The sequence below is a fragment of the Passer domesticus genome, chromosome 4 (genome assembly GCF_036417665.1).
Source record: "Passer domesticus isolate bPasDom1 chromosome 4, bPasDom1.hap1, whole genome shotgun sequence".
Taxonomy (NCBI): domain Eukaryota; kingdom Metazoa; phylum Chordata; class Aves; order Passeriformes; family Passeridae; genus Passer; species Passer domesticus.
Window position 1 is genome coordinate 14,411,176 of NC_087477.1, and position 26,224 is coordinate 14,437,399.

At 44.1% G+C, this 26,224-nt stretch overlaps 4 protein-coding genes and 1 long non-coding RNA gene across 5 annotated transcripts in view; 3 read left to right on the top strand and 2 right to left on the bottom strand.

Moving 5' to 3' along the window:
• The window catches only part of NUP54 (nucleoporin 54), a 40,876-nt gene extending 32,613 nt beyond the window's left edge, over nt 1-8,263 (top strand). The window contains exon 14 of the transcript XR_010360548.1: nt 8,233-8,263. The gene's annotated coding sequence lies outside the window, so the exon portion shown is untranslated. The remainder of the gene's footprint in view (nt 1-8,232) is intronic.
• NAAA (N-acylethanolamine acid amidase) lies at nt 66-9,284 on the bottom strand. The gene is made up of 11 exons (XM_064416247.1): nt 8,693-9,284; nt 8,417-8,581; nt 6,825-6,951; nt 6,018-6,108; nt 4,232-4,308; nt 3,588-3,760; nt 3,202-3,264; nt 2,584-2,650; nt 2,074-2,102; nt 1,106-1,202; nt 66-374 (listed from the first exon to the last, which is right to left on the bottom strand). Exons 1-10 carry the CDS (start codon nt 9,133-9,135, stop codon nt 1,127-1,129), a joined length of 1,311 nt encoding a protein of 436 aa, XP_064272317.1. The 5' UTR covers nt 9,136-9,284; the 3' UTR covers nt 66-374; nt 1,106-1,126.
• A 456-nt stretch (nt 9,285-9,740) lies between these two features.
• Nucleotides 9,741-22,163, bottom strand: SDAD1 (SDA1 domain containing 1). The gene is made up of 22 exons (XM_064416225.1): nt 22,000-22,163; nt 21,810-21,914; nt 21,547-21,645; nt 21,327-21,437; nt 20,733-20,804; nt 20,543-20,643; nt 20,222-20,279; nt 19,309-19,383; nt 18,838-18,939; nt 18,534-18,603; nt 18,044-18,147; nt 17,306-17,363; nt 16,756-16,814; nt 16,349-16,425; nt 15,942-16,039; nt 15,461-15,537; nt 14,976-15,108; nt 13,970-14,070; nt 13,321-13,517; nt 12,731-12,815; nt 12,188-12,349; nt 9,741-10,729 (listed from the first exon to the last, which is right to left on the bottom strand). The coding sequence occupies exons 1-22, from the start codon at nt 22,087-22,089 to the stop codon at nt 10,679-10,681; spliced, it is 2,085 nt and encodes a 694-aa protein (XP_064272295.1). The 5' UTR covers nt 22,090-22,163; the 3' UTR covers nt 9,741-10,678.
• On the top strand, nt 10,766-15,061 carry LOC135298555 (uncharacterized). The gene is made up of 2 exons (XR_010360550.1): nt 10,766-11,032; nt 11,653-15,061. It is a non-coding gene; the product is annotated as an uncharacterized LOC135298555 (long non-coding RNA).
• A 3,457-nt stretch (nt 22,164-25,620) lies between the features above and the next one.
• Nucleotides 25,621-26,224, top strand: part of RUFY3 (RUN and FYVE domain containing 3) — a 45,571-nt gene continuing 44,967 nt past the window's right edge. Inside the window, exon 1 of the mRNA XM_064416232.1 lies at nt 25,621-25,719. The gene's annotated coding sequence lies outside the window, so the exon portion shown is untranslated. The remainder of the gene's footprint in view (nt 25,720-26,224) is intronic.

The following is a 26,224-nucleotide window of genomic DNA, read 5'->3' on the forward strand; positions in this document are numbered from 1 at the left end:
AGCCTCCATACATCAAGCTATCAGCTGAATATTTTTATTTAATTATTTCAGACATACAGGCTATGTAATTTACAAAACATATTTATTAGTCAACACAGAAATACATTGCAGTTGCACAACTCATACCAAAAATAATACAAGCCATTTTTATCCATCAACATCTAAAAGAGCATCAATGAAATTACAAGAAAATACAAACTTTCATTACAGGTCATTAACAGGACCACCTGCAACACTTAAAAGAGTTAACAAACCACTGTTTCCTGAATGGTTCCTATCCTTCATGAACCAAAGCCACTGTATTGCTCCCAGGACTGATTTTAAAAGCATATGTTAGTCTTGCACAGCTTCAGCTTCTCACTCAGTGCGTTGGACTGGAAAAACAAGCAAGAGAGCACAGGTTTGTCCAGAGTTAAGTGAAAAACAAGTTCTACACAATCGCTTGAATTATTCTTGCTAAAATTATATCTGACAGAACTGCTAGAAATATAACACTAGTATTTTTTAAAACCTCTTTAAACTGGAATACAGCTTCTTCTGCTCTTGCCAAGGCCATGCAACCAGTTTGTTGGCATAGAAATGCTCATATCTCTCTGAAGCTGTCTCATGAGGCAGCTTGTGAGCTCAAGAACTTGAACTTATTCTGTACATTCACAGGACAAAGCCCCCAAAGGATGCTGCTCACATGCAGTCACTGGTGAGCAGCCATTACCAACCAAGTTTGATTTTTCTTGGTGCTAAGTGCACCATCCCCTCCTGCTGGGATTCAGTTCCCTCCGGCAGGACTTCTTATCAGCCACCTGTCAACAAGCAAGTCCCATAGTGGGGCTGGTAAAAACAGGCAAAACATTCCCAGAGGCAACCTCTACCTTTAGGTTGCAGCTTCCATCCCTTCCTCTCTGATCAAAACTCTAAGATAGTCTCCAAGAATTTCACAAGGAGAGTCAGTATTTAACTCCCTCTAAAACAACAAGGGAAGGTATTTATCCAAGGGCAATAAACAAGCAGCATCAGGAATTCAGACTGGGTCAGAGTGCCACTGCAATGCTTTGTCCCTCAGTGACTCTGCAGCTGAAACGGTTGTGTAAGTACAGATGCCACTTACACCTCTGCCACCTGCACCTTGTCACTCCCCAGCTCTCATCCACGTCTGGTACCGATCTGGAAGCGCAGCGCTCATGACTGTGGTGTACACTGTGTTACTGGCAGGGAAAGAGCAGCAGAGCAAGTGAGTGACATCCCAAAGGCAGGGAAGGAAATCCATCTAGCTAGCAAGGCAGCCAGACAAGTACTTATGGAAACAAATATTCTGCTTAGGTACAGAAGGATTAGGAAAAGAGACTGATTAAATTAAAGACTGTTGGCACTAATTTTTAGTGTTCTTGCCTCAACACAGCACAACAGAGGAACTGTATTAAACAATTCATACTGTATCTGTGTCACAGCTGAGATGAAACTTTTCCTTTCCCCATTACTTCACATCTACAAGGCAGAGGGGAGGTAGAGGAAGCCGTTGCCAAGCTCCAATGACAATGACTGACACACAATATGACTGAGCTCCAAGTAAAAGTAAACCATAACACGGTCACTTGCAAAAGTACAATTTCTAGAACAGCATGGAAGAATGGTGTACTGAAATACATCTTTTGGAAATCCAGTAAGCAATATCTAAAAGTTTTATCCCACTTCCTTTCTTGCCAATTAATCAGATCTCTATCAGAACATGCAGAAAAAGCTACTGTCAGTGCCCAGAATCTCCAAAACTGGGCAAAGGAGTCCATGTGACATCCAGCTGCTCCTCCAAAGGAGTAATTTGTTTCACTACTCTAAAGCCATTTCCCATCACCAGACTGAGCCCAAACAAGTGCAGTTCCCTAACTGAAGTGGGAGACCCAAAAGGAACAATGTTGTGGAAGTACAAGTAGAGGGTCACGAGCACAAGCCAAAATCTAAGCTGGGAAACCACAAGACTCAGACACATAAGGAAGATCCTGAAGAAGTTTGTGGTGTACTTTCAAGTGGCCTGAGGCACAGCAGGAGGCACAGATCAACATCTCTCAATCTAATACTTACTTGTTTAAGACTGGCTTCACTGACAACACCTGTACAGAAAGTTGGAAGAGTTATCATTTGGACACATCAAGACAGAGGTAAATGGCTATTTAGAAATAGCAGTAGAATGAAGTTATGAAAGGATAATATAAACTCAGGGACTTCCTGCATTTTTTAAACATCATACCATTTTACAAAAGTACTTTCAAAACCCTCTGAAAGACATTCCAACTACCAAAGGTCATAATGTCTAACACTAAGTGCCTGTGCTTTAAATAAGAAACTGCACCAAGTTTATGGGATTCACCTCCCACACTTTCCACCTGAATTGATCAACTGTTACAAAATGCCTAAATAGGAGTCCAGAAGCATTTTGAACAACTTTCAGTCTCTTCAACCCCCCTAGAGACAGCTATGCAGTAAACCATGTTCCCCACAATAAAACACAGTTTTTTACATGCCTGATAAAAGAACACTTCTGCTTTGTCAAAGAACTTAAGAGCAACTCACAACACAGAATTTGAGAAATACCTTAAAGAGTGTATCAAAGTTGATGTTGCGCTGTCCAGTAGCATTGAGAGCTTTGATGGCTGCAGTTCTGTGGGAAAGCAACACATTATCAATTAAACACACTTGTCTGCTCCAAAGGCTACAAAGCACTAACACAAACACCTTCTTACTAAAGGCCTTGACACTGAAATGCCTGCTTTGGTCTAAAACAACCCCAAGTTGTGTGACTGGATCTCATCTCGGTGTTGAAGTTCCTGTTACTATTCCATTGAGTACATACCAAGAAGGTACCTGCCCCATCTCTTTCTGCACACTACACAGCCTAAAAATGCCATGTAAGCACCTTCCTAGTGCCATCCAATACTTTTGACACTGTCAATCTAAGTCATTTATCTTCTACTAAACTTTGCTTTCTGAGCAAGTTTTTGGCCTATGCATTATATTTGCCATTTCTCATTACACTAATCACTGTCTCACACCCTTTCATCCGTGAGTATTGCTGTACATCATATGTACTTCCTTCAGAGTGGCTTTACAGGAACTGAATGAGCTGCCTGCACAAGGAGCAAGCACCTGCCCATACCTCTAGCCACTTTAGAAATACATGCTCTCCCCCCACAGAGCTTCCAACTAATTTACCTGCGATCATCAAAAGGAGGAGGGGTAGTCCAGTGATCATAGTTTGTCTCCACACGGAACCACCTGCAACAAGCACGTCAGCAAACAAAAGGCGACTCAGTAGGTTATGCATAAAGTCCAACAATCGGTACCCCTATATTGCCAAAAGGAAACAACTCCCACAAAAGGCAACTCCCTCCGCTTCTGCAAGCCCAAGGGCCCCATGCTGGTAGCTGTAACAGCCTTTACCATGAACTATGGAATGCAGGAATGGGGTGGATGACCTCTTATCTCCTGCTGCAACCATGACCAAGAGGTGCCCCAGATCTCAAGGAAGTTGTGCCACTAACCCAGTCACTCAGAAGGGAACAGGAGAAGCAAAAACCAAGTAGTTTTTTCCTACTTACGCTCCACTTAAGGGATCAAGAGGCCAGAGATCTGCTGGCCCTCTTCTATTCCTTGTTATGACCATGCCTTCTTTGGGTGAGATGCCTCCCACAATATAGTAAACCTCAGCAATGATGGGAATGGCAGCCAGTCTGAGAACAGCAGACTGGAAGTCCTGTGCTTGGCTCAGGGTCTAACACAAAAAGGAGATGACAATGAAATTAAGCACAAAAACAAACACTGGAACACCTTCAGAAGATAAAGGTCCAGCTTTTCTGAAAATAGTAATTGACTCTGAAGTGCTACTTGAAAATCTTAATATAACAACATAACAAATAGCATAAAATAACCCCTGGCACAGGTATTCACCATCTAGGAGTACAGCTGTGTTAAGTGGCTATGACACAAGTCACAGCTAGTTGAAACACTCCCTAGGAAGGAAGCCTTGGCACAGTTTCTCCAGGACCTTTGGCACTGGAGGTTTCCCTCCAAAAGGACTGGAATGGCCTCATTAGTGAGTACAGGGTCCACACTTAGTTTTTCCTGAGAAATTAATTTGCTTATCAAGCTGCTAAGTCTTCCATGCCACTGATTTTAATTTACTAGATGTTTAAGGACAAATGTGGTATAATTGTGAAATGCAAGATCCACTCAGTGCACTTACATCTCGCACAAGCCAGCTGACTGGGTAATTCCTATTGAGGAAAGCAGCTATAGCATTTTCCCACCATCTACCACCATCTGGGGAGAAAAAAAAATTAGTATACATGCAATTTATGTACAGACAGGGTAGGTGCCTATCAGCACTAAGTATCAACATTTTACAGGAGAAACACCAGCAAGGAGCACACCCTTCAGGTGAAATATATATAGACAACATAATTCCAACTGACAGTCAGCCACAGCAGCTGGATTAACACCCTGCTTTCCAGAAACCATCTCAGACCTGTCATGACAGGAGTGATAATCAGCTCATTACTCACCTTCTGAAATATTAGAACAGGAATAATTTCACAGAAACAATAAAACAGCTAAAAAAAGAGGTACTCAGTGGTTTTGTTACTGGGAATAATAAGCAAAGTGCAAAAACCAGAAGGCCAAGTTTGTTACTATTTAAACACACTTTGCAAAGCACAAAAAAATAAAATCAGTCTGCTTGTCACTTGATGAACCCTGATCCTGATTTAGTCATCCTGCTTCCTCAAGAGCCACATGCTCACTTCCCTCAATTTGTAGTTCAGTTGGAATGAACTGAAAACAGCTTTCACTTCAGAAAAACCAGCAAGCAGTCAGCAGCAATCCATGGACAGAACTGCAGCACGTGCAGAGTGAACAGCGGATGTGGAGAGACATAGGACTTTGGTACACATGCTTTCCTCAACCAGGCCTTTCAAGAGACTCCAACACCTAACACTTGTCTTTAAGCTGAACTAAAAGCAGTTTGCCCCAGTATCACACCAGGACACCCCAGTTTTGAAAGCATTAAGTAACTCTCTGGAATCAGAAGCAGTGTGTGTGTAAACTATGGAAAGAATTCAGTGAATCCAAGAAGGCAGCATTAGCAAAGCAAACAGGAAGCAAGAGGTTTGCTACTCAGAGATAATGTTCTGGTGGAACACATACAGTGAATATTGTTTGTATAGCTAAGGAGGTGAAGTACAGGTTGTTCGAGATTAAAAAGAAAAATGCTTATCGCCATCACAAGGGAAAAATAAATGTTGGTTCTGAGAATACATTATTGCCAGTTCTAACAGTCACCTAAAAGAACAAAGCAGTATCAGCTTCTTAAAAGCAATACAGGGAAAAGAAATGGACAAGACAACTTCCCAAGCTTTGAGCTGGACATAGTTGTCATTACTTGTGAAACTGAGGGAAACGCTGATGAACAGGGCAGTGACCTTCCCCTGCCTTTCCCACTGCTACAAGCTTTAGTTCTCAGTACTGGCATCTCTCAACTCTGCTCTACTACTGATCTTGCTTAACTGCCTTTCTGGTGTCTCCTGGCATTCCCTCAAGGCATGTTGCCTTTCCCCTAGATCTTCCCCCTCTTTCCAACTGCCTTATGATGCCAGACAACCATGGAATACAGCACAACCAGGAAAGGAGCCATTTCTTTGCTGTCCAAATGGCATTTTGCTATCTCAGCCCCATCTCTGCCACCTCCAGTGGTGTCCCTTGACCAGACCACACCTTTTACAGCATTTCCAAGGCTTTCTCCTATCCTTTGACACTTTCAGCTCAGGTGGCACTGCTGACAAATATCTTCTCCTACACAGCAGCCAAAACCAAGCATGTGTGCTTTCACTCCCTGAGGGCAAGTCAAGGCATTCCACCTCATATCCTTCTTGGCAACCTCTACCTCATTGCTCCCTCTGGGAGAAAGACCAGGGCAGGCAACAATCCACAACAACAACACACAACACATCTGCTCTGGAAGACGCTCCCTTTACCTCGTTCATCTCCGGAGATGGTGAACTTGTGTGGACTCTGCCCAGTCCATAAGCCTACGTAACCAAGAAATGTGGTGCCTTGGTATGCAACCTGAAACCAGGAAGGAGAGCAGTTGAGCATTCCAGAACGCAGTTGGAACCTGCAGCCTGTACTTCTTTCTACAGCTTTCATACCTACATTACTATAGTACACTGCACCTTCAGTTACAGGAAAACTTGCCAAGTAAATTAGAGAGGGACTCTGAGGCCTCAAACTCACAGCATTTCAATTGTTTGTGATCACTGACAGCTACAAGATTTCTGCTCAGGTTAAACTGCCAAGCAACCAACAAGAATTTTTCTGTTTACAACATCAGACTCACAAAACTTCACTTGCAACTAATTCTTTTTTTTGAAATATTTGTCTAAAGACACTTATTGGTCACAGAAATTCACAAGGTCTAAAGAAAAAGAAAGTGCCTTAGAATTGATTCCTACCAAAACTGATCTCTTTGCCATATTCCCTAATATCTCTTTTCTGTTTTAGCATCTTGACATATCCTTCTTTCAGCATCTCTTACAAATAATATCTCCAGTACCAGTTTAAACTGTTCGGCTTTTTCCAGTCCATCACCATAAACTGGATGCTCAGTAAGGGAAGAAAATCAGTATTCATCCCACACTGCTGGAGCATAACTGTGCTGCTCTAACAATCCAGTATATTTGGAGTGGGAACCCCATTCTTACATTAAACCCCCCATCTAAGCAGCTATGGGGTGTCCCATTCTTCACAGAACACCACCCAGCCATGCCAACCCCAGACCATACCTGCCCACCTTTGATGAACTGCACATCCAGTGTGATCTTGCTCAATATATCGACAAAATCATAATCCAGGTTCCGACCGTGGTAAATGTTGCCTTTGTCATCCTGAGCCACAATGCTGGTACAGAACCTGCAAACAGAACAGGGCAGGGAACGACCGAAGGCACAGCTCTGGCACTGCTTGCAATATGCCAGCTGCAGGAGCCCAACCTTACAGGAGTAACTGAGTTGATGCTCTGCTAATTGTTTAATTACTGTTACCATACAAAGAGGAGTCCAATACCAGTCCACAACAGGTCAGAAATTACAGGGCAAGCAGAAAGTAGCACTTCCACTTGGGAAAAACAATTATTTCATTTCACTTTTGTAAGCCGTAATGAGAAAAGCTAACATCTGAAAGCATCTATAAAGTGTCACACTTCCTGCAGTTAATTCTGGTTGTTTCATTTCCATTTGGACTGTCTATAATTTTCATCACAAGAGGTTAAGTTCAAATTAAGTCCCAGCAGTAAAACTGAAGAAAATCGGTTTGTGTATCAGCCATTTCAATAACAGACTATTCTCTTGAACTGGAAGAGTGCTCTAACTCCTTGTGTAACAAGTTCAGTTTCATTAGAACAGTTTTTTTGGTGGAGAATATTGCATTAGCAGGGAATTAACTTATTTTCTCTGTTGGTTCTGAGCTGGTCATTTCAGTGATGCATAACTGTGCCTCTCAAGAATATAAAAGTAAAGAATTCATATAAGTAGGCTATTCCCAGTTGACAGAGGTTTTCTAGTATCCAAGCCAAGAAACTGAATTTCAGCAGCCTCACCAGGACAAAGTATCCTCAGTGAAACACTAAAAGAGCCAGCAGTTAAATATATCATATGCAATATTAGTCCTTACTAAAAAAAATTATAAACTGAGTACTACATATTAAGAAAAAAATCAAAATGCAAACAAGGAACCATATGCTTTGATATTTGCTAAAACATACGGAGAAATATTTTAGACTCCTCAGAGGCAACACCAAGTGTTGATTATTCTCCTGCACCATGTTTCCAGGGCAAAAAGAGACAATGAAACTCAGTATTTTTTCCACTGAGATTTTGTTTACTGCCATAAATATACTACAGTCATTTTTCACTGTTCAAATCAGGAAGCGATATTACACAGCCATTGTGAACTTTCATCCAGAAAGTAGTTTAATAGTAACTTTATCTCAGATAAAGCAGAGAGCAACTAATTATTTTAGCCTATTTTTCGGCAATTTTTAAGCCACAGAGAATATTACATCACCTTCAAACATAAATGGTCTCTACTTTTGGATGAACATATCTTACCAGCAAAAACTATTTTTGTATTTTAATATGTTTATAAAGATGCACATGCACAAAACTGACAAATATTGGTTGTACTTCCCGATAGAAAACATGAGCGTTTCTAGTTCCATTCAGCATTCCATCTGCCAAAAAGGAATGAAACCTTCCGGCTGAACAGATGAAGTGGTCTCAGAACCAACAGTGCAAGTAACCCACCACGTGCCTTCGCCCACGCTGGACTGAAGCTCTACGCTCACCTGTACGAGACCATGTAAGTACTCAACACTTACGCAGTAGATTCGTAGGCGAAGTTCAGCAGGACTCCATCTCCGATATTGATTCCCAGTGCTCTGCACATCCCCATAATCTCTCCCGCGAAGGGCTGCGGCATGAAAAGCTCCAGTTCGGCTGCTATGGGCTGGATGACCTGGTGAACCCATTTGGGTACGCTCTGGCTGCAAGACACACGCGAGGGGTGAGCCGAGAGCGGCTCTCACCGGGCACCCCGGCGCCGCTCTGTCACTTGAGCCCTCCCGCCGCTGCCCCGCTCGTCCCCCCTCACGCACTCGATGACCCGCCGGACGGCGGCGCGCAGGAAGGCGGGCTCGAAGTGCCGCAGCACGGGCAGCCAGCGCTGCTCGGCCGGGCTGTCCAGGCTCACGTTGCAGCGCAGGGGGGCCGCCGCCCCTGCCGCCCCGCACAGCAGCGCCAGCAGCGCCCACGGCCCGCAGCCCATGGCGCAGCACGGAGCGATGCAGCGGCGCCCCGGGGCAGCCCGGCTCCCCCCGCGCCGCAGGGCCCGCCCCGAGGCGTCACGGCCCGCCCGCCCGCAGCCTGCTGCGGCCCGTGGGACCGAGCGAACACAGCAGCAGGTGCGCGGTGCCGGGTAAGGCGGGCATTGCCGCGGCACTGCTGCTGCTGGGCCACTTGAATCAAATCTGATCCAACACTGTCGCTTCCACACCGAGGGCAGAGGGGACAAAGCCGCGCTGGGCAGAGCTGTCAGCATGCTGGCTGACACAGCAAGGCTGTAAACAAGGGGGAAACAGGAAGAGACTAGACCGTTGTCCTCAACCGCGGGGGCAAAAAATTGCCACTCTTTTCAGTGTCAGAGGTTATTAGTTTCTGGACGCATGCACAAGAAAAGAAACTGCTCAGCAGAAAAAACGCCCCCACCAGTACAACTGTGGTTTGCAGATTGTACTTTCCTTCTCCTCCCCCTACCTTTGGCTCCAGCCCCTGCTCCACACTCCATCCCAACAGCACTTCGCCTCCCAGCTACACCTGCTTCTCTACCTGCGAGCTCACTGCGCTCCCTTCTGAGTACCAAACCTTGCCCTTCCCTCACCAGGAACATACAATTTGAATAAAACGGAGCTGAAAAAAAAAAACCAAAACAAAAACAACCCTACTCTGTCCCTTCTCGCCCTTAAGCCTCTCTAAGGTTTTTTGCTCTAGGAAGCAGCATGACAACAAACAAAACAAAATCCATACAAGAAAGAAAAGTTATTACAAATACATATTTAACAAATACCTAAGCTAAGTGAACTCCTACATGGGATATGAACATGAATCTGGCTTCCTAAAAAGAAAGGACAAAAGCACCCCACCAAATGCATTTCCATTGTAATGGACATGTGGCACCTGTTTCTCCACCACAAAGAATTCCATTTCTAACAGACTTTGAAAAAGGATGGTATAAATAACTAACTCAAATTATAAATACTTAATCAACTCCATTAAAACAGGTGTCTGGGGAAGGTACAAAGAACCCATTAATGGTCCCAACAAAGGCCAAGGCTAAAGCACAAGTTCAACCTTAGACAAAGAATCCAGACACCCACAAGATTTTTGCATGTACTTGCCAAGAGACACTAGCAAGCCCCACCAAAAGGCACACCACAACAGGAAAACATTCCTTTTTTCTCTGGTATGTGATGTTACTTTTGTACTTAAATGGTGACAAAAAACCCCATCTCCCAATACACTACTTATATTTTTCTTTTCTTAGTAAGCCATAATGAGCTCTTCTTCCCCACAACACTTGAATTAATTTTACCTGTATCACAGATGAATTTGGTATTAAATTGGTCAAAGCCAACTGCTCAGACAACAGCTCACTCCATTGATACAGTCACTCCCCTAAGACAGGCACAGGCACTACATCCACATGTTTTATAGACTGACCAGAATATTATTTTTTCTTTCTGTTGCTTAGTCATTAATTGCCTCAAGTAGAATTTTTACCATACAGTTGTGTATTTTAATACTTACACATACAAAACCCACTGTAAGTAAATTACATGAAATAAAAAGATAATTGCCTTCTTCCCTAGAATGCTTTAAAAACAATTCCAAATCCTCCAAGGATTAAGGCCTGTGTCCTATTGATGCAGTGTCCATCAGCTTGCAAGAGTTCCATTTCCATTTCCAAACAGATCAGAGCTAAATCTGTAAGGCACCACAGTCCTCCTTTCCCTCAGGGTGATGGTGGATGCAAATCAGTATCTCCCAGGCGACTTCTTCAAGGGTGATGAAGCTCTCTCCAGCATTTATTTCAGCAGCTGTTTTCTCTTTTTCAGAAGTGCATCTCTAAGAGCGAGCTAACCACAAAATAAGAGGGGAATATTCAGGTAAGAAGCATAACTGAGAAAGCACCACTACCACATCAGAACTCTTTTCAATTTCTTTAACCTCTGATAAAAACACTAGGAGCTCATCAGCTCAAACTGGGAGCAGTGCAAATGCTACCAATTACAGTGGCAGAAACACTGCGGTTATGTACCTAAACTTCACAGTACAATTCAAGAGCTGGGCATTACCAAATCCTACACAATGAAGACTAGAACAAACTACTGACTCACTTCAAACAGAGGAGATCAAGAAAGTTAGAGTTCAGCTGAGTGGTAAGTAAAATTGGTGTTTCCTGAAGGAGTATAACAAAATGGCTTTTCAAGGGGGAAGGAGGAATTTTTACAAGTGCCATTATCACCCTAAAGAGATATTACTGTACATTAACATGTTTTAAGCTAGTAAAGGAGCTAGCTCTGGACTACAGAAAGCAGGCCATCTTAACTTACAACGAAAAAGTGCAGCAGAATGCAGCACCATACAACTAAGATCCTCCAACCCACTCAAAACACTTATGGTTAACAGACTGGCACTGTAGCATAACTTTTGTGGGAAAAAAAGTATGAATAAATGCTGTTTAGCCATTCCATTTGAATTTAGAACATTAATAAGGACACAATGCTTCAAGATGTTTTTTTAAAATAACTGCACCAAGTATAACTGTAAACAGCAGCTTTTTTTCAAGTGCCTGGATTGCTCATGTGCAGCCTATTGTGTGTGTTTTGAGAGCTGGTTTCAATGTTGTCAGCTTTAGTTGAGGTGAGGCAGAATGCTGCCAAATAAACATGTACAGAGGACACGTACTAGTACTAGTCCACATCCTCCTGATCAACAGAAAAGCTTCAGATATTCTCTACTGAGTCTACTAATAGTTCCTGTGTTGCCCTTCCTACAGCAAGAAATTGCAGGCAAATATCATTTGGATAAGGCATATGATCCTGGAAACAACTCAAAGTTCAAGCAGCATGTAAGCACTCACACAAAACACCACCTGGGAACAAAAAACAACTGGACCATTGGATTATTCTACAAGTTTCTTGAAGGCATTTGGATGAGCTGAGTTTATTACAGCTTGTAAAACCCTAGACTGGCAGGGGCTTCACCATTGAGAGCAGCATTAGTGTCAAACTACTGTTCAATTCAAGTAATCGCTTTCTAAACAGCAGCTACAAGTAGCTAATAAACAGCATTTGCATCTATTCCTCAGAAACATTTGTGACAAGCTAGGTGACCTCTATGCCAGGACAGACAAGTCTGTGATAGGTCAGACTATGGAGAGTGAACCACAACCTCTGGGGCAGGACACAGGCAAGCCATGCCACAGGCTTTGAGTTACAGCAGCAACACCTCTGCAGAGGGTAGGCAGCACCACACCTGTACCACAAATTACTGCTCACACTGCCCCATCCATCTCCAACATGAAACATTACCTGTTTCTCCCTAAAGGAACGCTTGTTCTTGGTCCGGACACTATGGCTGTATCTCATCATCATGAAGTTCTTGTTCTTTTGCTTTTCTTTGTTGGAAGAGCTGGCAAATGGGTTAATCTTGGTTTTCTTTTTCACAAATTCCTTTCTGTCTGTTTTTCCAGCCTAGAATACAGTGTGATAGATCAACAGGGGGTTATTTTCCTTCACCTACTTATCAACATCACCTGCCTGATGGTAACAGGTTCCATGGCAGTAACAGCAAATCTGAGTTCATCATGACTGTGTTCATACATGCCTTCTCCCATACAGGCTGTATTTGTTAAGTCAAAGTGATAATTTGGTCTGTTTGCTTTTTCATGGTCACATGTGACCAGAAGGAGACTGTTACAGCCAAGACGCAACAGCAAAGAACCAAACAAATCACTTCTCAAAATCCACATGGCCGCTGGGCACCTACCTTAGATATGCAGCCTCAGCATTTCCTCCTGCACAAGACCAACCCAAACCCAGAAGGACAGGATACAGGACACACCAGTTTCTCACCTTTGCTGTTGCCAATCTGGTCTCCTTGTCCGACTTGGGCTTCTTATGCAGATGTTCAATATCTCTGAGTGAAAGCAACTCCCCCCTACACACAAATCCAATAAATGTCAGCACACAAAACTTCAGCTGGCAAGGGAAAAAAACATGCCCTCTTCACCCTTTGTCTCTTACCCATCCTAGGCCACTGTCTCACCAACAGTTTAGACACAAATACTTCTTGTTCCCTTCAAGCTGCTCCTCATGCTTGGGATATCCATTACACAAGTCACCCACTTATTTTTCAAGTCCTTTTCCCACCAAGTTTAAGAAACGCTGGAGCTACAACCAGGCAGCTACTGCTGCAAAACACCCCCTCTCACACCTGTTGGCCTGAACAAGTCAAACAGTCTCAGACCTTCCACAAGCTCCTCATGACGTTTTTCCCAGGTATAAGCAAAGCCCCAGCCCAGGATCCATTCTAGGCTCTGGCTGTCACCAGGGAGCACTGATGAACAGCAGAGCCCTGCATCCTGCTGCAATGACAAGCTGCATCAGGAGAGGATAGGTAAAAAAACCCCAAAAATCAAACCACTCAACAGCCCATATCCTACCTGCCCTCCTCCTCCTCTTCATCATCTATTTCAATATATTTGCGCTTGGCAGCTTTGCCAGGTGCAGAATTAATTTCTTTGGAAAGCTGGGCAAGACGTATTTTCTTGAAGTCTTCCTGAGTTAGCAGCCTGCTTGTACTGACTGCTGCAGCTTTGGCTTTCCGTTCCTCTATGGGCATGCTTTTCACTTTTTCTGCCTTTGGAAAAGAAAATGGTACAAAAGAATCAGAGCATCGCACCCCACCCCTGTGCTACAATCCATGATCCTTGCCTCCCAAATACACAACATACAATGGCAATACTGTTGGGAGATGCTACAACCAGATATTAGACCTTTTGCTTGTCTCATATCCAACATCTAGTGTCTGAATGGAGTGCATGCACACCAGATTTTGGGAGTACAAGCTCTCAGCTGATGATCACAGCTCTGAAGGCACTGAGCCCTGAGATATAACTCCTCTTTCTCCCCTCCCACCCTAACAGCACATTAACTGCAGCAACAGCACTTCAGCCTCACTGCTTCAGGACATCTCGCTCTGAAGGCCAGGGTAGGTATTTAAAAGCAGTACATGAGGGTGAAGAGCAAGAGGATCTGGCCTATAATTAACAAAACTCTATGTATTTGGCATAGAAGAGACTTTCAACTCACTACTTGTTGCTGCTGCTCCTCATCGGAGGAGTGATGCACATCAATCCATTCTCCATCGTCATTGTCCTCCTCCTCACTCAGACTGGCACTTTCCCAGCCATCTGCTCACAGAATAAGTACAGAGCTGTTAATACAAATTCATCTTCACTACCCAGATAGGCAATAATTGATGCTTGGATCACCTGCTCTTGCTGCCATGTATTTCACTTAGCTCCTAACTGTATTTTGCCCTGGGACATGATCAACACTACGCTCTGCAACGCTCAGTTGTCATCTCCAGGGCAAGATCCTAAAAACGAGGTGCATTTGGGACAGGCTGAAGCACCACAGGAGTTAACAGACACTGATTACCCTCATCAGCAATAGTGTTCCCCACACCCAGCCACCTAAACCAGCCCAACAAGAGAAGCACTGTGGTTTATAGCTGGGTTAGTTACGAGTCTAAGCACTGCTCTTCACTACCGTGCTGGCTGCTGTGCTGAAGTTAGCAGCTGCAGCAGCCAAGCCCAGTATTACAGTGATCACTGCACAGCCTGTCCCATCAGGGCCTACATTCCTCCAACACAGCACCTGCAGCATCTTCAAGGCACTCAGACTTCATTTGCCAAACTGCCTTGCTTTTAAAGGCTCTTCCATCTCTTTTCTGACTCAGGCAGGGGTTCCAGGGTGTGTAAAGCATTTACACAGGAACTGAATTCAATAAGCCATATATTATATCCAACTACTATTTTGGTGTTCTACAATATTCAAAAGGTTTAATTTAGGAGAAGCTGAACACAGTTCACAGCTGTACTGTCTGTCCCTCTGCTTCCCATCTCAGTGTGTACCATAAAAACCAAACAGTACCAAACCCCACTGACAAACTGCACTTACTCAAGGACAGACATGTGCAAGCCAAGGCACAGCACAGCAGGAAATGAAATGCACTAACACCAGGTTCCATGTCCGCATAAAACCTTAGTGATGGTGATGCCCAAACCAGAATTTTTGAAGAAACAAGGCCAACCTTCCTCTTGGGTTCCTCCCTTTTCCTTTTGATCCGCAACCTCCAGTACTTCTGCTCCTGGAATGTAGTCTTTGGCATCCAGTTCTCCATATTCATGAATCCTGGCTTCCACCGAGGCCTCAGTAGGCTTACCCTGTACATTAACAAAACACACATTGAGCAGGCTGCTATTGTAATATCCACCAGTCCAGGAAGATACCTGGAAGAATAGGAAGGTGTGCCTCCAAAGACCTTTCCTTACTTCATGTGGCAGAGTTTAATGACTCAGGTTGAATAAGTCTCAGAAAACAGCTGAACTTCAGGAGCATGACCTAACCATGAGTTAGAGGAATGTAAACTAATGAATTGTGGATAGCACACCACATGCAAAGGCAGCAGGCAGAGGAACAGCACAGACTCGACTCCACCTTCTCAAGAGGATACTGAGACAAATTATTTTTGCGCATATCAGTTTTTACTGAGTGCAAAACATATGAAACACTTACTCTGAACTTCTTCTGCAGCATCTCTGGATTCAGAGAGCGGAACAGATGTATCAGAGTTCTTGCAGACATCATCACATCTGCCAAGAAAAGGAGAGAGTCAGGAAAAAAACAGAACTTTGAGCAAACCAAGAGTCCACACAGATCTCCAGCTGTGGGGAGATCATACAGCTGACTCGCATCTTCTCTCAGCTTATGATTCCCTCTGATTTCTCTGGTACAGAACACAGCACTTCCTCAGGGCTAACTCTTAACAATCCCTCCCCTTGCTTTGGTTCTGTCAATTAGCTCCCCTGCCATAACTACCCTTGTCTGTTTTGTCTCCCATGGCAACACACTGCAAAATGGAGAGATGTAACCCAAACACTCAAAGTGGTCTCAGCCTGTAAAAAACAATTAGAACAGCACTTCCATGAAGGCTATAACTGAAGACCACATAACACAGGAAAAAATTAGTTTAAAGTGGTATCCATGTAATATTTACTTTTATTTTTATGTGTCTTGTACTGAACAAGGTCTTGGAGCAGATCTTCAGTCATGGCTAAGGGACACCTTGCAGTGATTTCTTTTATTGCGTTGATTCTGAAAATAGGGAAAATGAATTATTTTCTCAACATCAGTTAGGAGAAAGTGCCACTTCACAGACTGAACTACCTGACACTTGAAGAACCTTATACACCATTTATACAACATATAGTCCAAGAGGAGAAAACCATCAGAAAAAACTCCCAGCAAAAATACAGAACATTGAAGCTAACATACTTTTAACTCAATCAGCTTCTTGAAAACACAGCAAAAGTAACAGGAATAAGTAGCAAGTTATTATTTTTTTTAAAAAAAGTATTTTAACACATTTGGAGTTGGACATGACTCATACAATTCTGTACCCACCCTACAGTCATGACCTCCCCAGAATTCTTGTCTGTGACAAAGTTGTTGGCAATGGTCATCAACACTGACTGGATAATCTGGAAATTTTAAAAAAAACCCACATATGAAATAAAAAAGTAACACACTTAGATGTTATTCACAGACATCCTTTTTCATAGAAATTCACAACAGAACATGTCAGTACAACCCACAAGTATTTTCTAAACATAAATTTTCTTGCATAAAGTAAAACAATCTTTCTTTTCCCCCACTATGAAACAATGTCTCAGAACTTGCAAAAATTACTGCAATTACCATAAGCTTTTCCAACCAATCTGACCAATTCCCCTTCCCCATACATACACTCAAATTGCATTTCCATGCTGCCCTGCTGCTCATTTAATACCCATCACAGGTAGAACACTGACCTCAGGTGGTACCAGCTGATGTGAAGCCTGTGCAGCAAACAGAAGAATCTTTGTCACTTCTGGAAGAAAAGAAGGAAGAAGATGCCAAAACATATTGCTGCAGCTTGCTCCAGCCAATAAACACATCCCTTAAAACTCAACAAGCTGCTCAGTCAGGCCCAAAACCATTCTGCCTGAACTCCCTTGGGACAACTGTTTCTCCTCTCCCACCAAGCATTAGGAACTCCTGTGGCCTCCACCTAGCCACAACAGCCAGCTGAAACAAAAGGAAATGCTCCAGAACTGCAGTCAAACCCCAGTAAAAGGCAGCCACCATAAGGAAACAATGCTTAGCTTAGCTAGTCAGGGTTAGGGACTCAGGACACAGCCTCCATAGAAACCCAAAGCACTTGGCACTTCCAGCAGTCAGGGACTTGCACTTCCTTTGTCCACACTGGACTACTCCCACTTCCCAGCAAACCACTGCTACCTGCCCATTTCCACTGCCACTTCTGTCAAATGCCTGTACATGAGACATGAGGGATCACCAGTACCTGGAGTAGCTACTTACCCCTCTGATGGGGCTGGAGGAACCTCTGAACAAAGGGGTAGAAATTAAAAAGAAAAAGCTGCAAGGCAAATGGCAACATATTATCTTCTTGTCTTAGAACTTGAAATCACCTTCCTAAGCTGGTACAGGGTAAAACCATCTCATTCTAGTGTGCTCCCCAAGTGCCTCAGATTTTACAGCAAAATGTTGTCTCCTACATTGAATTGAATGTCTGTGGGACAAGGAAATGAACTGCACCAAGATAAATACAGCTGCAGTCTTTTAGCACCTAGCCCTTACTATTTAAATCCTTATATGCTCTGAAACTGCCCAACTTGGACTGGATTAGTCTTCATTTAATCCAGTGCAAATACTTTACTACGGGGTAGTCTGCACAAAACCCTCCAAGTGCAGGAGCAGCCCGTTTCCCTCTTGTTCAGCACCACCTGACTGACAGCTCTGAGGTCAGCATGAGCAGCTTCCCAGGATGGTATTGAAGCACCAAGTTCTCAGCTCTTTAGGTTCAGCTCCTCTGTTCCAGACCAATAGCTTGTTCTAGGAGTGCTCATTTAGCACCACAAAGTCTGTGTCACTGTGCCATTCCACGAGGCCTACTGGCAACTCTCTGACCATCCCTACACACTCTTGGAGATACAGAAAAATTAAATCTTGCTTTCCAGAGGCACAAGGCCAGAGCATGCCCTCAACCAAACCAAGCTGGCTACCAACAGACCACCCTAAAATTATCCAAGTACATACCTCATGTATTCCAACAAGCCTAGATATTAGGTCCATGAGCATCATCTTCACTTCAAATCGCTCCTTGCAGTTCTCCAGCTGCTTCAGCAGTTTTTCAGCAAAGTCTGGAAGGAGCAAAAATGGTTTTGCACAAGACTGAACGAGCACAACACAACTCAAATGGATTATAGTCAGAAGAGGCAGTTGAATTTTTTTGTGTTTCGAAGGCCCAGTACCCTTTCACAGAAGAAATTCAAGGTGACCCAAGCGCTTATTCCAATGGGTTATTTTACTTCTCATATGCCTAAAAGGCCTCCTGTGCACAGGTTCAGCAGAGGGAACCAGCAGATGTTCTCCAACACCGTAAGTGCTGGGTCGGCACTGAAAACTGAATGTTTAGTTGCATTTTAGAGTGACCTGAGAAAATTACATCCCCAGAGGTTCACTGGAACAGATAACAACCAAATCAAGTGCTGTTAAATTACACTAAGATAATTCACTGCACACTCACCTTGGGGATCATGAATCAAATGAATGGCAGAGAAGTTGAACACCTCTGGCTTGTTCTTCTTTTTCTGCTTCTGCATGGAAACAAGGGTAAAAAACATTTCTCTTTTTGAGAATGTGAGTAAAGTCCTAAAGTTCCAAGGCTGCTGTCAAAAGACTGCTGCCCCCTGAAGAAGATTTTAAAAACTAACTCCATTTTCAACCACACAACACTATGTGCCATCTCCAGCTAAACAAGCAGGGCAACAACAGGACTTCTGTCCTAGAAGGATTGACCCAAGGTGATGGGAAATCAGCCCTCTCCTCACCTTGAGGACCTTCATGGCTTTCTCCAGCTTCTTCTTGCGCTTGGTGGTTTTCTTGTTGGTCGCATAGCGCATCATCAGATCCCTGGCTGTGGGGCCATCATCCTTGGGGAAGGAACACAACACTCAGGTAACCCAGGCTTCAAATGGCAAGCACAAAAACAAACTGCCAATATTTTTGAATACCACACACTCTGAAAATTATCCCCCTTCCTAAGTGTCAGAACACATAGGTACCAGCATCTAAAAAGAAAAGAGCTCTTAGCATTTCTCTTTTAACAGACAGCAAAGACATCCTGGGGCCAGATGTCAAACACTGAAATGGTTTGTGAACCACAGAAACATCTGGACAGAGCTAGACAGGACAGTGAGTAGCACCAAGGCAGACAGACTGGCAAGCCAAGTCACCAAGAAGGCAGAACCAATAAGGGGTCTGAAAACCAGAGAAGGGAAATATTTGCTCACAACACCCACCTCAGACTCTGACTCGCTGCCCTGTTTCTCATCCTCATCTTTCCCAAGGAAGAACTTCAAACCAGCAACTAACACCTGAAAAGTAAAGTGAGATCATGTGGGACAAGCTGACAATTTACAGCCACCCAACACCCACACATTAAGCTGTACAAAGACTTAGCCATTTTTTTTTTTTAACAGGCATGGATCTGATCAGAAAATAAACCAAGTTACAGCCTGAGAGCCACAAGTGTTTTACAAACCCAGACCATTTTAGCTGCCCATCATCGCTCACAGGCAATCAGAACCAAAGAGTACCTGAATTGCCACAATGCCAAATTCAAAACTGCCCATTGTCTTTTTATCATCCTGCAAAATGATTTCAATGTAGTTGCTCCATGTCAGCACTGTCAGGAGGCCCTACAGAGCTGAGAGCCAAGGGGATGCTCAGAACTCTCAGCTTGCATTAATTCACATTGTTTTGTTGGTTAGGTTTTTAGTTTTGGTTGGCTGACTGTTATTGAATGGAACCACTTTTAGACTTTCACAGGTTAAGACCTTGTCTCAAGCCACAGAACAAGTTTTTAAAGCCTCCAGAGCCAATGCAGAAGGCCCAGTATTCAGTCAGGCCCCAGGCAGGACAGCAGCTCTCCTCAGTTAACCACAGGCTCACAATGCTGACATTAAGGAGCTGATATCCTGACAGTCTGTTCTGAAGAGCAGTGAAAAGAACATCCACACTCTGGGTACCAGGCTACACTTGTTACAAGATATGCTGCCAAGCTCCATCTCCTCTCATGAGGATTATTTTCAGAATTAAAGAAGAAACAGACAAATCAGTGAAGCTTGTTTGCTAAAACAGCATGTTAAGTTATATCTACATGAAGAAGGCAGCCAAGGTAACATCCAGTCTATCAGTGATTTCTGTTCTCACCTTGGTCACTTTGGAAAAGCAGGCAGTTGTGATGACATTGACTGTTTTGGCATCATTCCTGGAAAAAAACAACCACATCTTATTTCAAGTCTGGCAATTTCACCTTCTCAGAAAAGTAGTTCTCAGCAAATACGTAACTCATTTCACACAAGACAATTTCTTCTCAGCTAAATTCCTTGGTACAAGTTACAACTCCACTGGGCTACAATTAGGAAGTCTATTTAAGCCACTGTCCCCTGCATTGTTTTGTACCACGTGCCACAAAAGATGCCCATGTTCCCCACAATAAATGGCAAACTGACACAAGCCTGCCAGACGCACCAAATATTCCTCCTGTAGAGCTCTATCATCACATCCAGAGATATCTTGGCAGCAGTGGGATTGCTGTCTCTCAACATAGTGTACATGAAGTTCTGCAGTGCCTACAGAACAAGTTGAAAACATGTCTTTAGAGGTTTTCTACAACAGCAGGAGCTCAGTTGAAAGCACACAGGAAAGCCAAAGCACCCACCGTGTTCACTTTATTGTTCTTGTGTTTAGCATTGACGTTCTTGATGTCCGTCACAATGTGAGTGTACAAGGTCTGCAGGTGGAGAGATGACAGGGAGTAACACACACACAGGAACACACACCTGGGCCCAAGCACTGACATAACCCAGCTGATCACCTCTGACAACATCACTGACTTACAGCAGGAAAAAAAACAGGAAAGCATCCTGTGGAGACTCACGCATTTGAAAATCACACTGAATTCACAGTACAGCAAGGCAGGACAATGAATAGCATCAAATATTGCTTCAGATCCTGCCCCTGCCTCAGTCAGGCCTGTTCTGACAGACAGGTTTTTCACCTGCAGAGATAAACTGCTCAATGCCAAACAGGATGAGCCTACAACCTGCACCAGCGAGGTGTTTACAGCAGTAGAACTCAGTTACTAGTCCAACACAGAGCTGGAGCCCTGCCTCCAGCACTGACTGCTCAAACAGCTGAGCCATTTTAAACTCTACCTTCCCAATCTAGCAGAGAAGAGCTGCCTATTCTGGCATTACCCCGTCAAGTTGGTCAAAACCCACTGGAGATGCAGGTTTTTGTCAGCACACCTTACCTTCCGCAGCAGTTTATCGTGGCACCGCAGCAACTGAAAGAAGAGCTCCAGCAAACTCGTGGGATTTATTAGGTTCTTGTTTCTCAACAGCATCAGAGCCTTACAGAAGGTCTGCAAGAGAACCCAAAGTTCATGTCCCTCTTCAGCCTCTCTTTATTAACGAGCAAAGCACAAGCTCTCAGCTCACACCAAGGGCAGGGTGAGCCCAAGGCGGTCTCACCATGCGCAGGTCGGGGTCCAGGACCGTGTGGTGGTAGGAGAGCAGCTCCTTCAGCTGCTGCGGGAAGCTGGCCATGTGCTCAGGGTAGCAGTGGGCAACCTGCGAGGGACAGGGCAAGAGAAGGCTCTAGAGCACACCCGCGCCTCCCTCACAGGCCTGGCAAGGGGCACCAAGCTCGAAGTTTAATTGTTTCTCGTCAGTAACAATCACTGAGGCACAGGCTGCCACAGCCGCTAGCGCAGGGCTGGGGCCCGGGGGCTCACCTGCGCCAGGAACATGAGCAACTCGGCCAGCTCCTTACTGGGCTTGTCCGGCTGGAAGGTGAAGATCTCCACATGGGACTGGTAGTGGCGGTACTGCTGCAGGAACTGCACACACAGCAACAGAGGCAGCTGAGCAACACTCGCCCGCACCCCGCGCCACTCCCAGCCCCAACCACCCCCCGGTCCGCACCTCCTCGGTGTAGGAGGTGGGGTCGCGCTTGATGAGGTTCTGAAGCTGCGGCAGGTTGCTGGGCAGTTTGTTGCCCTGGCGGCCCGACATGGCTGCGGGCACCGCTACCGGGAGCGCAGCACACGAGGGCTCAGCTGGCCGCCGCCATCTCAGCCCGCCCTCGACGGCCGCCGCCGAGGGACAAACCTGTGCGGGACGCGCGCCCGGTCAAAGCGCCCCCCGGTGGCGCAGCGGGGCACAGCGGCTCCGGGGCGGCCCCGCTCCCCGGCACCGGAGCCCGGGGCAGGGAGAACAGCGGCTCCGGGGCGGCCCCGCTCCCCGGCACCGGAGCCCGGGGCAGGGAGAACAGCGGCTCCGGGCGGCCCCGCTCCCCGGCACCGGAGCCCGGGGCAGGGAGAACAGCGGCTCCGGGCGGCCCCGCTCCCCGGCACGGGAGCCCGGGGCAGGGAGAACAGCGGCTCCGGGGCGGCCCCGCGGGGTTAAGCACGGCCCGGGGCGCAGCTGCCCCGCCGCAGCACCTCGGCCTTGCCGCTCCAGCACAGCCCTGGCTCTCCTGCCTTCCCAGCTACTTGGAGAGAGAATGCTCCGCAGTACATCCCAAAGGGTCACTATAGAAGGTAATTCTCAGTGAGGAGAAAGGATTAATTCGCGTTTAGTCTTCTTTAAGTTTAGCTTTTGACTGAGTGAATAGAAAGCTGACCTCGTTTTGCATGGCTTATGCTTCCTTTGGGCACCTACTTGTTTACACTGTAGAAAAGTGTCATTCCTTCATGCAGTTTACTGAGCAAACAGTAGTAAATAAAGCTCATCCAATTAATGCTCTTAGGTCCAGCCAGACAGCATCTATCAGAATAGCACCAAGGCTTAAACAAGGTACAGTCCAAAAACATGAACACAACTTCCCATTTAAGTCTCCACTGCTTCTCTCACTGAAACTCTGTTGGTCAGAATCTCAAGGCCAGCTGCACCCACCTAAGCACATACCTGCCAGAATGGACCAGCTTAAGTGAGTTTGGGCTTTCCTGTACCTTTTAAAGCAAGAAAAACACATCTCCTTCAACATACCTATACATCTGGCAAAAAAAAAAAAAAGTCTAGCATTACTTGGAGACTAAAATGACTGTAAAGGTAAACGAAAGAAAAAAACCTGTTAACATGTGCACAGAACAACAACAAACCCACCAACACCTAAGCAGTTAAATCAACACATTTCCCTTACCAGCTATTCATTTGGTTCACTAGCACCCAGAACTGTTTAGCCTCTACTTTCAGACAGCTTGACTTCACTGAGCTCCAGCCCAGCCCTCAAGTGACCCAGCCAGGGAACCCACTTGACACCACACACTCCATGGGCTAGCCCTATCTCAGCACCTGTAGCTCAAAGTTTTGCAAAACCAAAACACCACAGGCACAGTTCAACCTAAAGAGCAGAAAAAGAACTCAGCCTCATGCTACACTCCAACACAATTAGCCACTGACTGAGTACAGAATAACATTTGCAGTTGAAGTGAGGAACAGGCACACTGTTTAAAAAAGGCACAAGCAAAGCAACTGTATCGACAATCCAGAGTAAAACATAAATATTCATTATCTCCGCAGGAGCAAGACTATTACTTGGATTTCAACAAAGGCAGTTAATAAGGTTAGACAAAGAAACCAAGTTAGTTTCATTACTAACACATAGAGCACAAATAAAAATCATCCTCCTAAACAACATTTACTCATTTAATATTAGAAGACACATTATAAAACAACCAGCACATAAGAGAATATTCCCTATAGTGCTTTGAACGAAAAAAATCCCAACTTTACAGGCCTTCTACCAAAGTTTTTTTACTGAGGAAGCCATGAAGCTCAAATACCTACAAAAATTAACATCCAATTGTTGTACAAAATTAATTTACAAAACTAAGCTTAGTAATTAACTTGACTTTCAACCAGCATCCTAAAAAAAAAATCCAAAAGCAAAGTTTTTATTAAGCAAACAGACCAAAAGCTGCCTCATCACCACTCCCAAAGAAGCACATAGGGAGCCTGGTGTGAGCATTTATACACCAAGCCTGTTATCTCCTATACACCTATTGGCTGGTTTCCATTGCTAATTGGGCCAGGAATGCTTAAATTCACCTGGAAAAGACCAGTTGCTTCTGCTTTGGGGATGGTGGGGTTATGTTAGTGAGTCTGATTGCTAATATTAAGGAAAACCCTCACAGTTTGTCTTTTTCTCTTGCTTTGTGAGCTAGGTAGCTCATTTTATGTATATTTACTTAACTATTTTAAGCAAGGATTTTATGAGTTGTGCTGGTGGCTGTGGTATGGAATATAAAGAAAGTTTTGTTGCTTGCGTGTTTTTTTCAGGTCCATGTGTGTTTATAAAGCTTCATTTTTTCCTTTCTTGAGGATAAGAAGCTGACAGAGGGGTTTTTTACATTTAAGTAGAAGAGGAGAGCTGGCTTTTTTCTTTATGACAGCCTTTTTTCTTTCTATTCAAAGTTACTAAACATGGGTATGTCTGTTGTTTGGATTATAGAGAAGAAGTTGGGAGTTTTTGCTTCATTGTTAATTAATTGTTTTCTAATATGGAATTATTGCTTTTTCTAGGGACCTTTTCTGTGACAGTGTATAAGAAGGTTTTCCTTTTGCTGCATAGTTGATACATGGGTTAAACATGCTCTAAAAAAGCAAAACAGAGTCAACACACTCAAACTTGAAAGAATGGGTTTTGTTTTTAAGGTAGATGAGGCTCTATTAAAAAGAAAGAAAAGGGCAATCTGTTACTGAGGCACTAAGGTGTTCCTGTGCATTGTATTTTTATGTTTTTTCAATCAGTTAAGTAGTGGATGGGGTAGAATTGCATGTGATGTTAGCTTGGGAATTTGGAGATGGGCAGCTCTTGGCTCTCTTATGCTGCAATTAGCTTCAGCTTTTTATCCCATCAAGAGCTGTAGAGCTGGAGTTTTTACAGTGCCTGGGAGGCTTTACTTGAACACATTTAATGTGTTTGATTGCCAACATTTTATTTAAACTCTGTGTCAGTTCTTGGCCCTTAATGGCTGTAGGGAATTTGTCTTCCTGGACTTAGTATTTTTCAATCTGTAATTGAGAACAGGGGCAATGCTCTTTTCCTTAAAAAAAAAGTCAAATCTGTAAGTCCAACAGAAACATTTATTTCTGGGTCATGATTCATAAATTATTTGCAGATTTGAGCCATAGGAGCTGTGTTGTTCTGCTCAAGGGAGTAGGGGGCTGTTCCTGTAATGGCTTGAGAAATGCACAGTCACTTGCAGCTCCAGGGGGGAAAAGCAGTCCAGCTGATGTGAGGTATTTGTGTGGAACCAGAGGCTTTTCAGCCTCAGCTTTGCTTGCTGTGGCATTCCTTTGCCTGCAGCACAAATGTTTTTCTCTGAGGGGAGGAATTGTTGCACATCATTATTTAAAGGTCAAACCCAGCACCCAGTGTGTAGCAGGAACTGAATAGGAAAGGTTTGTTTGAAATGACAAATTGGCTTCCTAAAGGTTGCTTGAGTACCCCAAAATATTAGTTTTGAAAGAAGACTTTTTAATGTCTTAATGAGGACTAAAGAGGTGGCATGGAAAAGAGCTCTGATTTCTCCCTCTCAGGCATTACTTCATAGCTGTGGTCTAATAACTTGTAACATCACAGCATTCTGAGGCTGGGGAATGGTTTTGAAGATGAAAATGTTTTTGAGACACATTTTGGTGAGTTATACATACCTACTGCAATACTTAGGCTGCCAAGAGGCCCTTTACTCTTGGTGTTTCTTTGAGTTGGCTTATTTTTGCATGAAAAGGGGAAAATGGTGATTTTGCAAGTTTGTTTTTCATAACTCTGATATAACATCAGAATAATTTGTGTCAATCCTTTTTTATATCTTTGCCCTTCAAAATTTGGCCCCACAAGATTTTTTTTCTTTAGGACAAATGCCTGGCACATGAAAGAATATCCCCCAGAATACCTGTATTAGAAGTACTCTATTCAGGGGTGATGAAAACATCAGATCTGTGGATTGTACTTTCAAGAGTTAATTTAGGTGATGTTTGGATTTTGAGACTCAGATCCTGCACTGACTGGGAATCAAAGCAGCTCAGTGATGCAGAGCTGATCCTAAAATGATAAACCAGTTCAGCCTCAATCTGTCAGAGGTTCTGCAAGTGCATGGAAGTATTTCTATTCTGGTATTTTGGGAGACTTTGCCTGTAAATA

Coding starts and splice junctions, on each gene's coding strand:
- NAAA (XM_064416247.1), bottom strand. CDS start 9,135: ATGCTGACAGCTCTGCCCAGCGCGGCTTTGTCCCCTCTGCCCTCGGTG. Junction 3,265..3,587: donor CTTGATCCCTTAAGTGGAGC/GTAAGTAGGAAA, acceptor TGCTTGTTGCAG/GTGGTTCCGTGTGGAGACAA. Junction 1,203..2,073: donor GTGAAGCCAGTCTTAAACAA/GTAAGTATTAGA, acceptor TTTCCCTGCCAG/TAACACAGTGTACACCACAG.
- SDAD1 (XM_064416225.1), bottom strand. CDS start 22,089: ATGTCGGGCCGCCAGGGCAACAAACTGCCCAGCAACCTGCCGCAGCTT. Junction 19,384..20,221: donor GCTTTTCCAAAGTGACCAAG/GTGAGAACAGAA, acceptor TTTACTTTTCAG/GTGTTAGTTGCTGGTTTGAA. Junction 18,940..19,308: donor GCAGCGAGTCAGAGTCTGAG/GTGGGTGTTGTG, acceptor TCCTTCCCCAAG/GATGATGGCCCCACAGCCAG.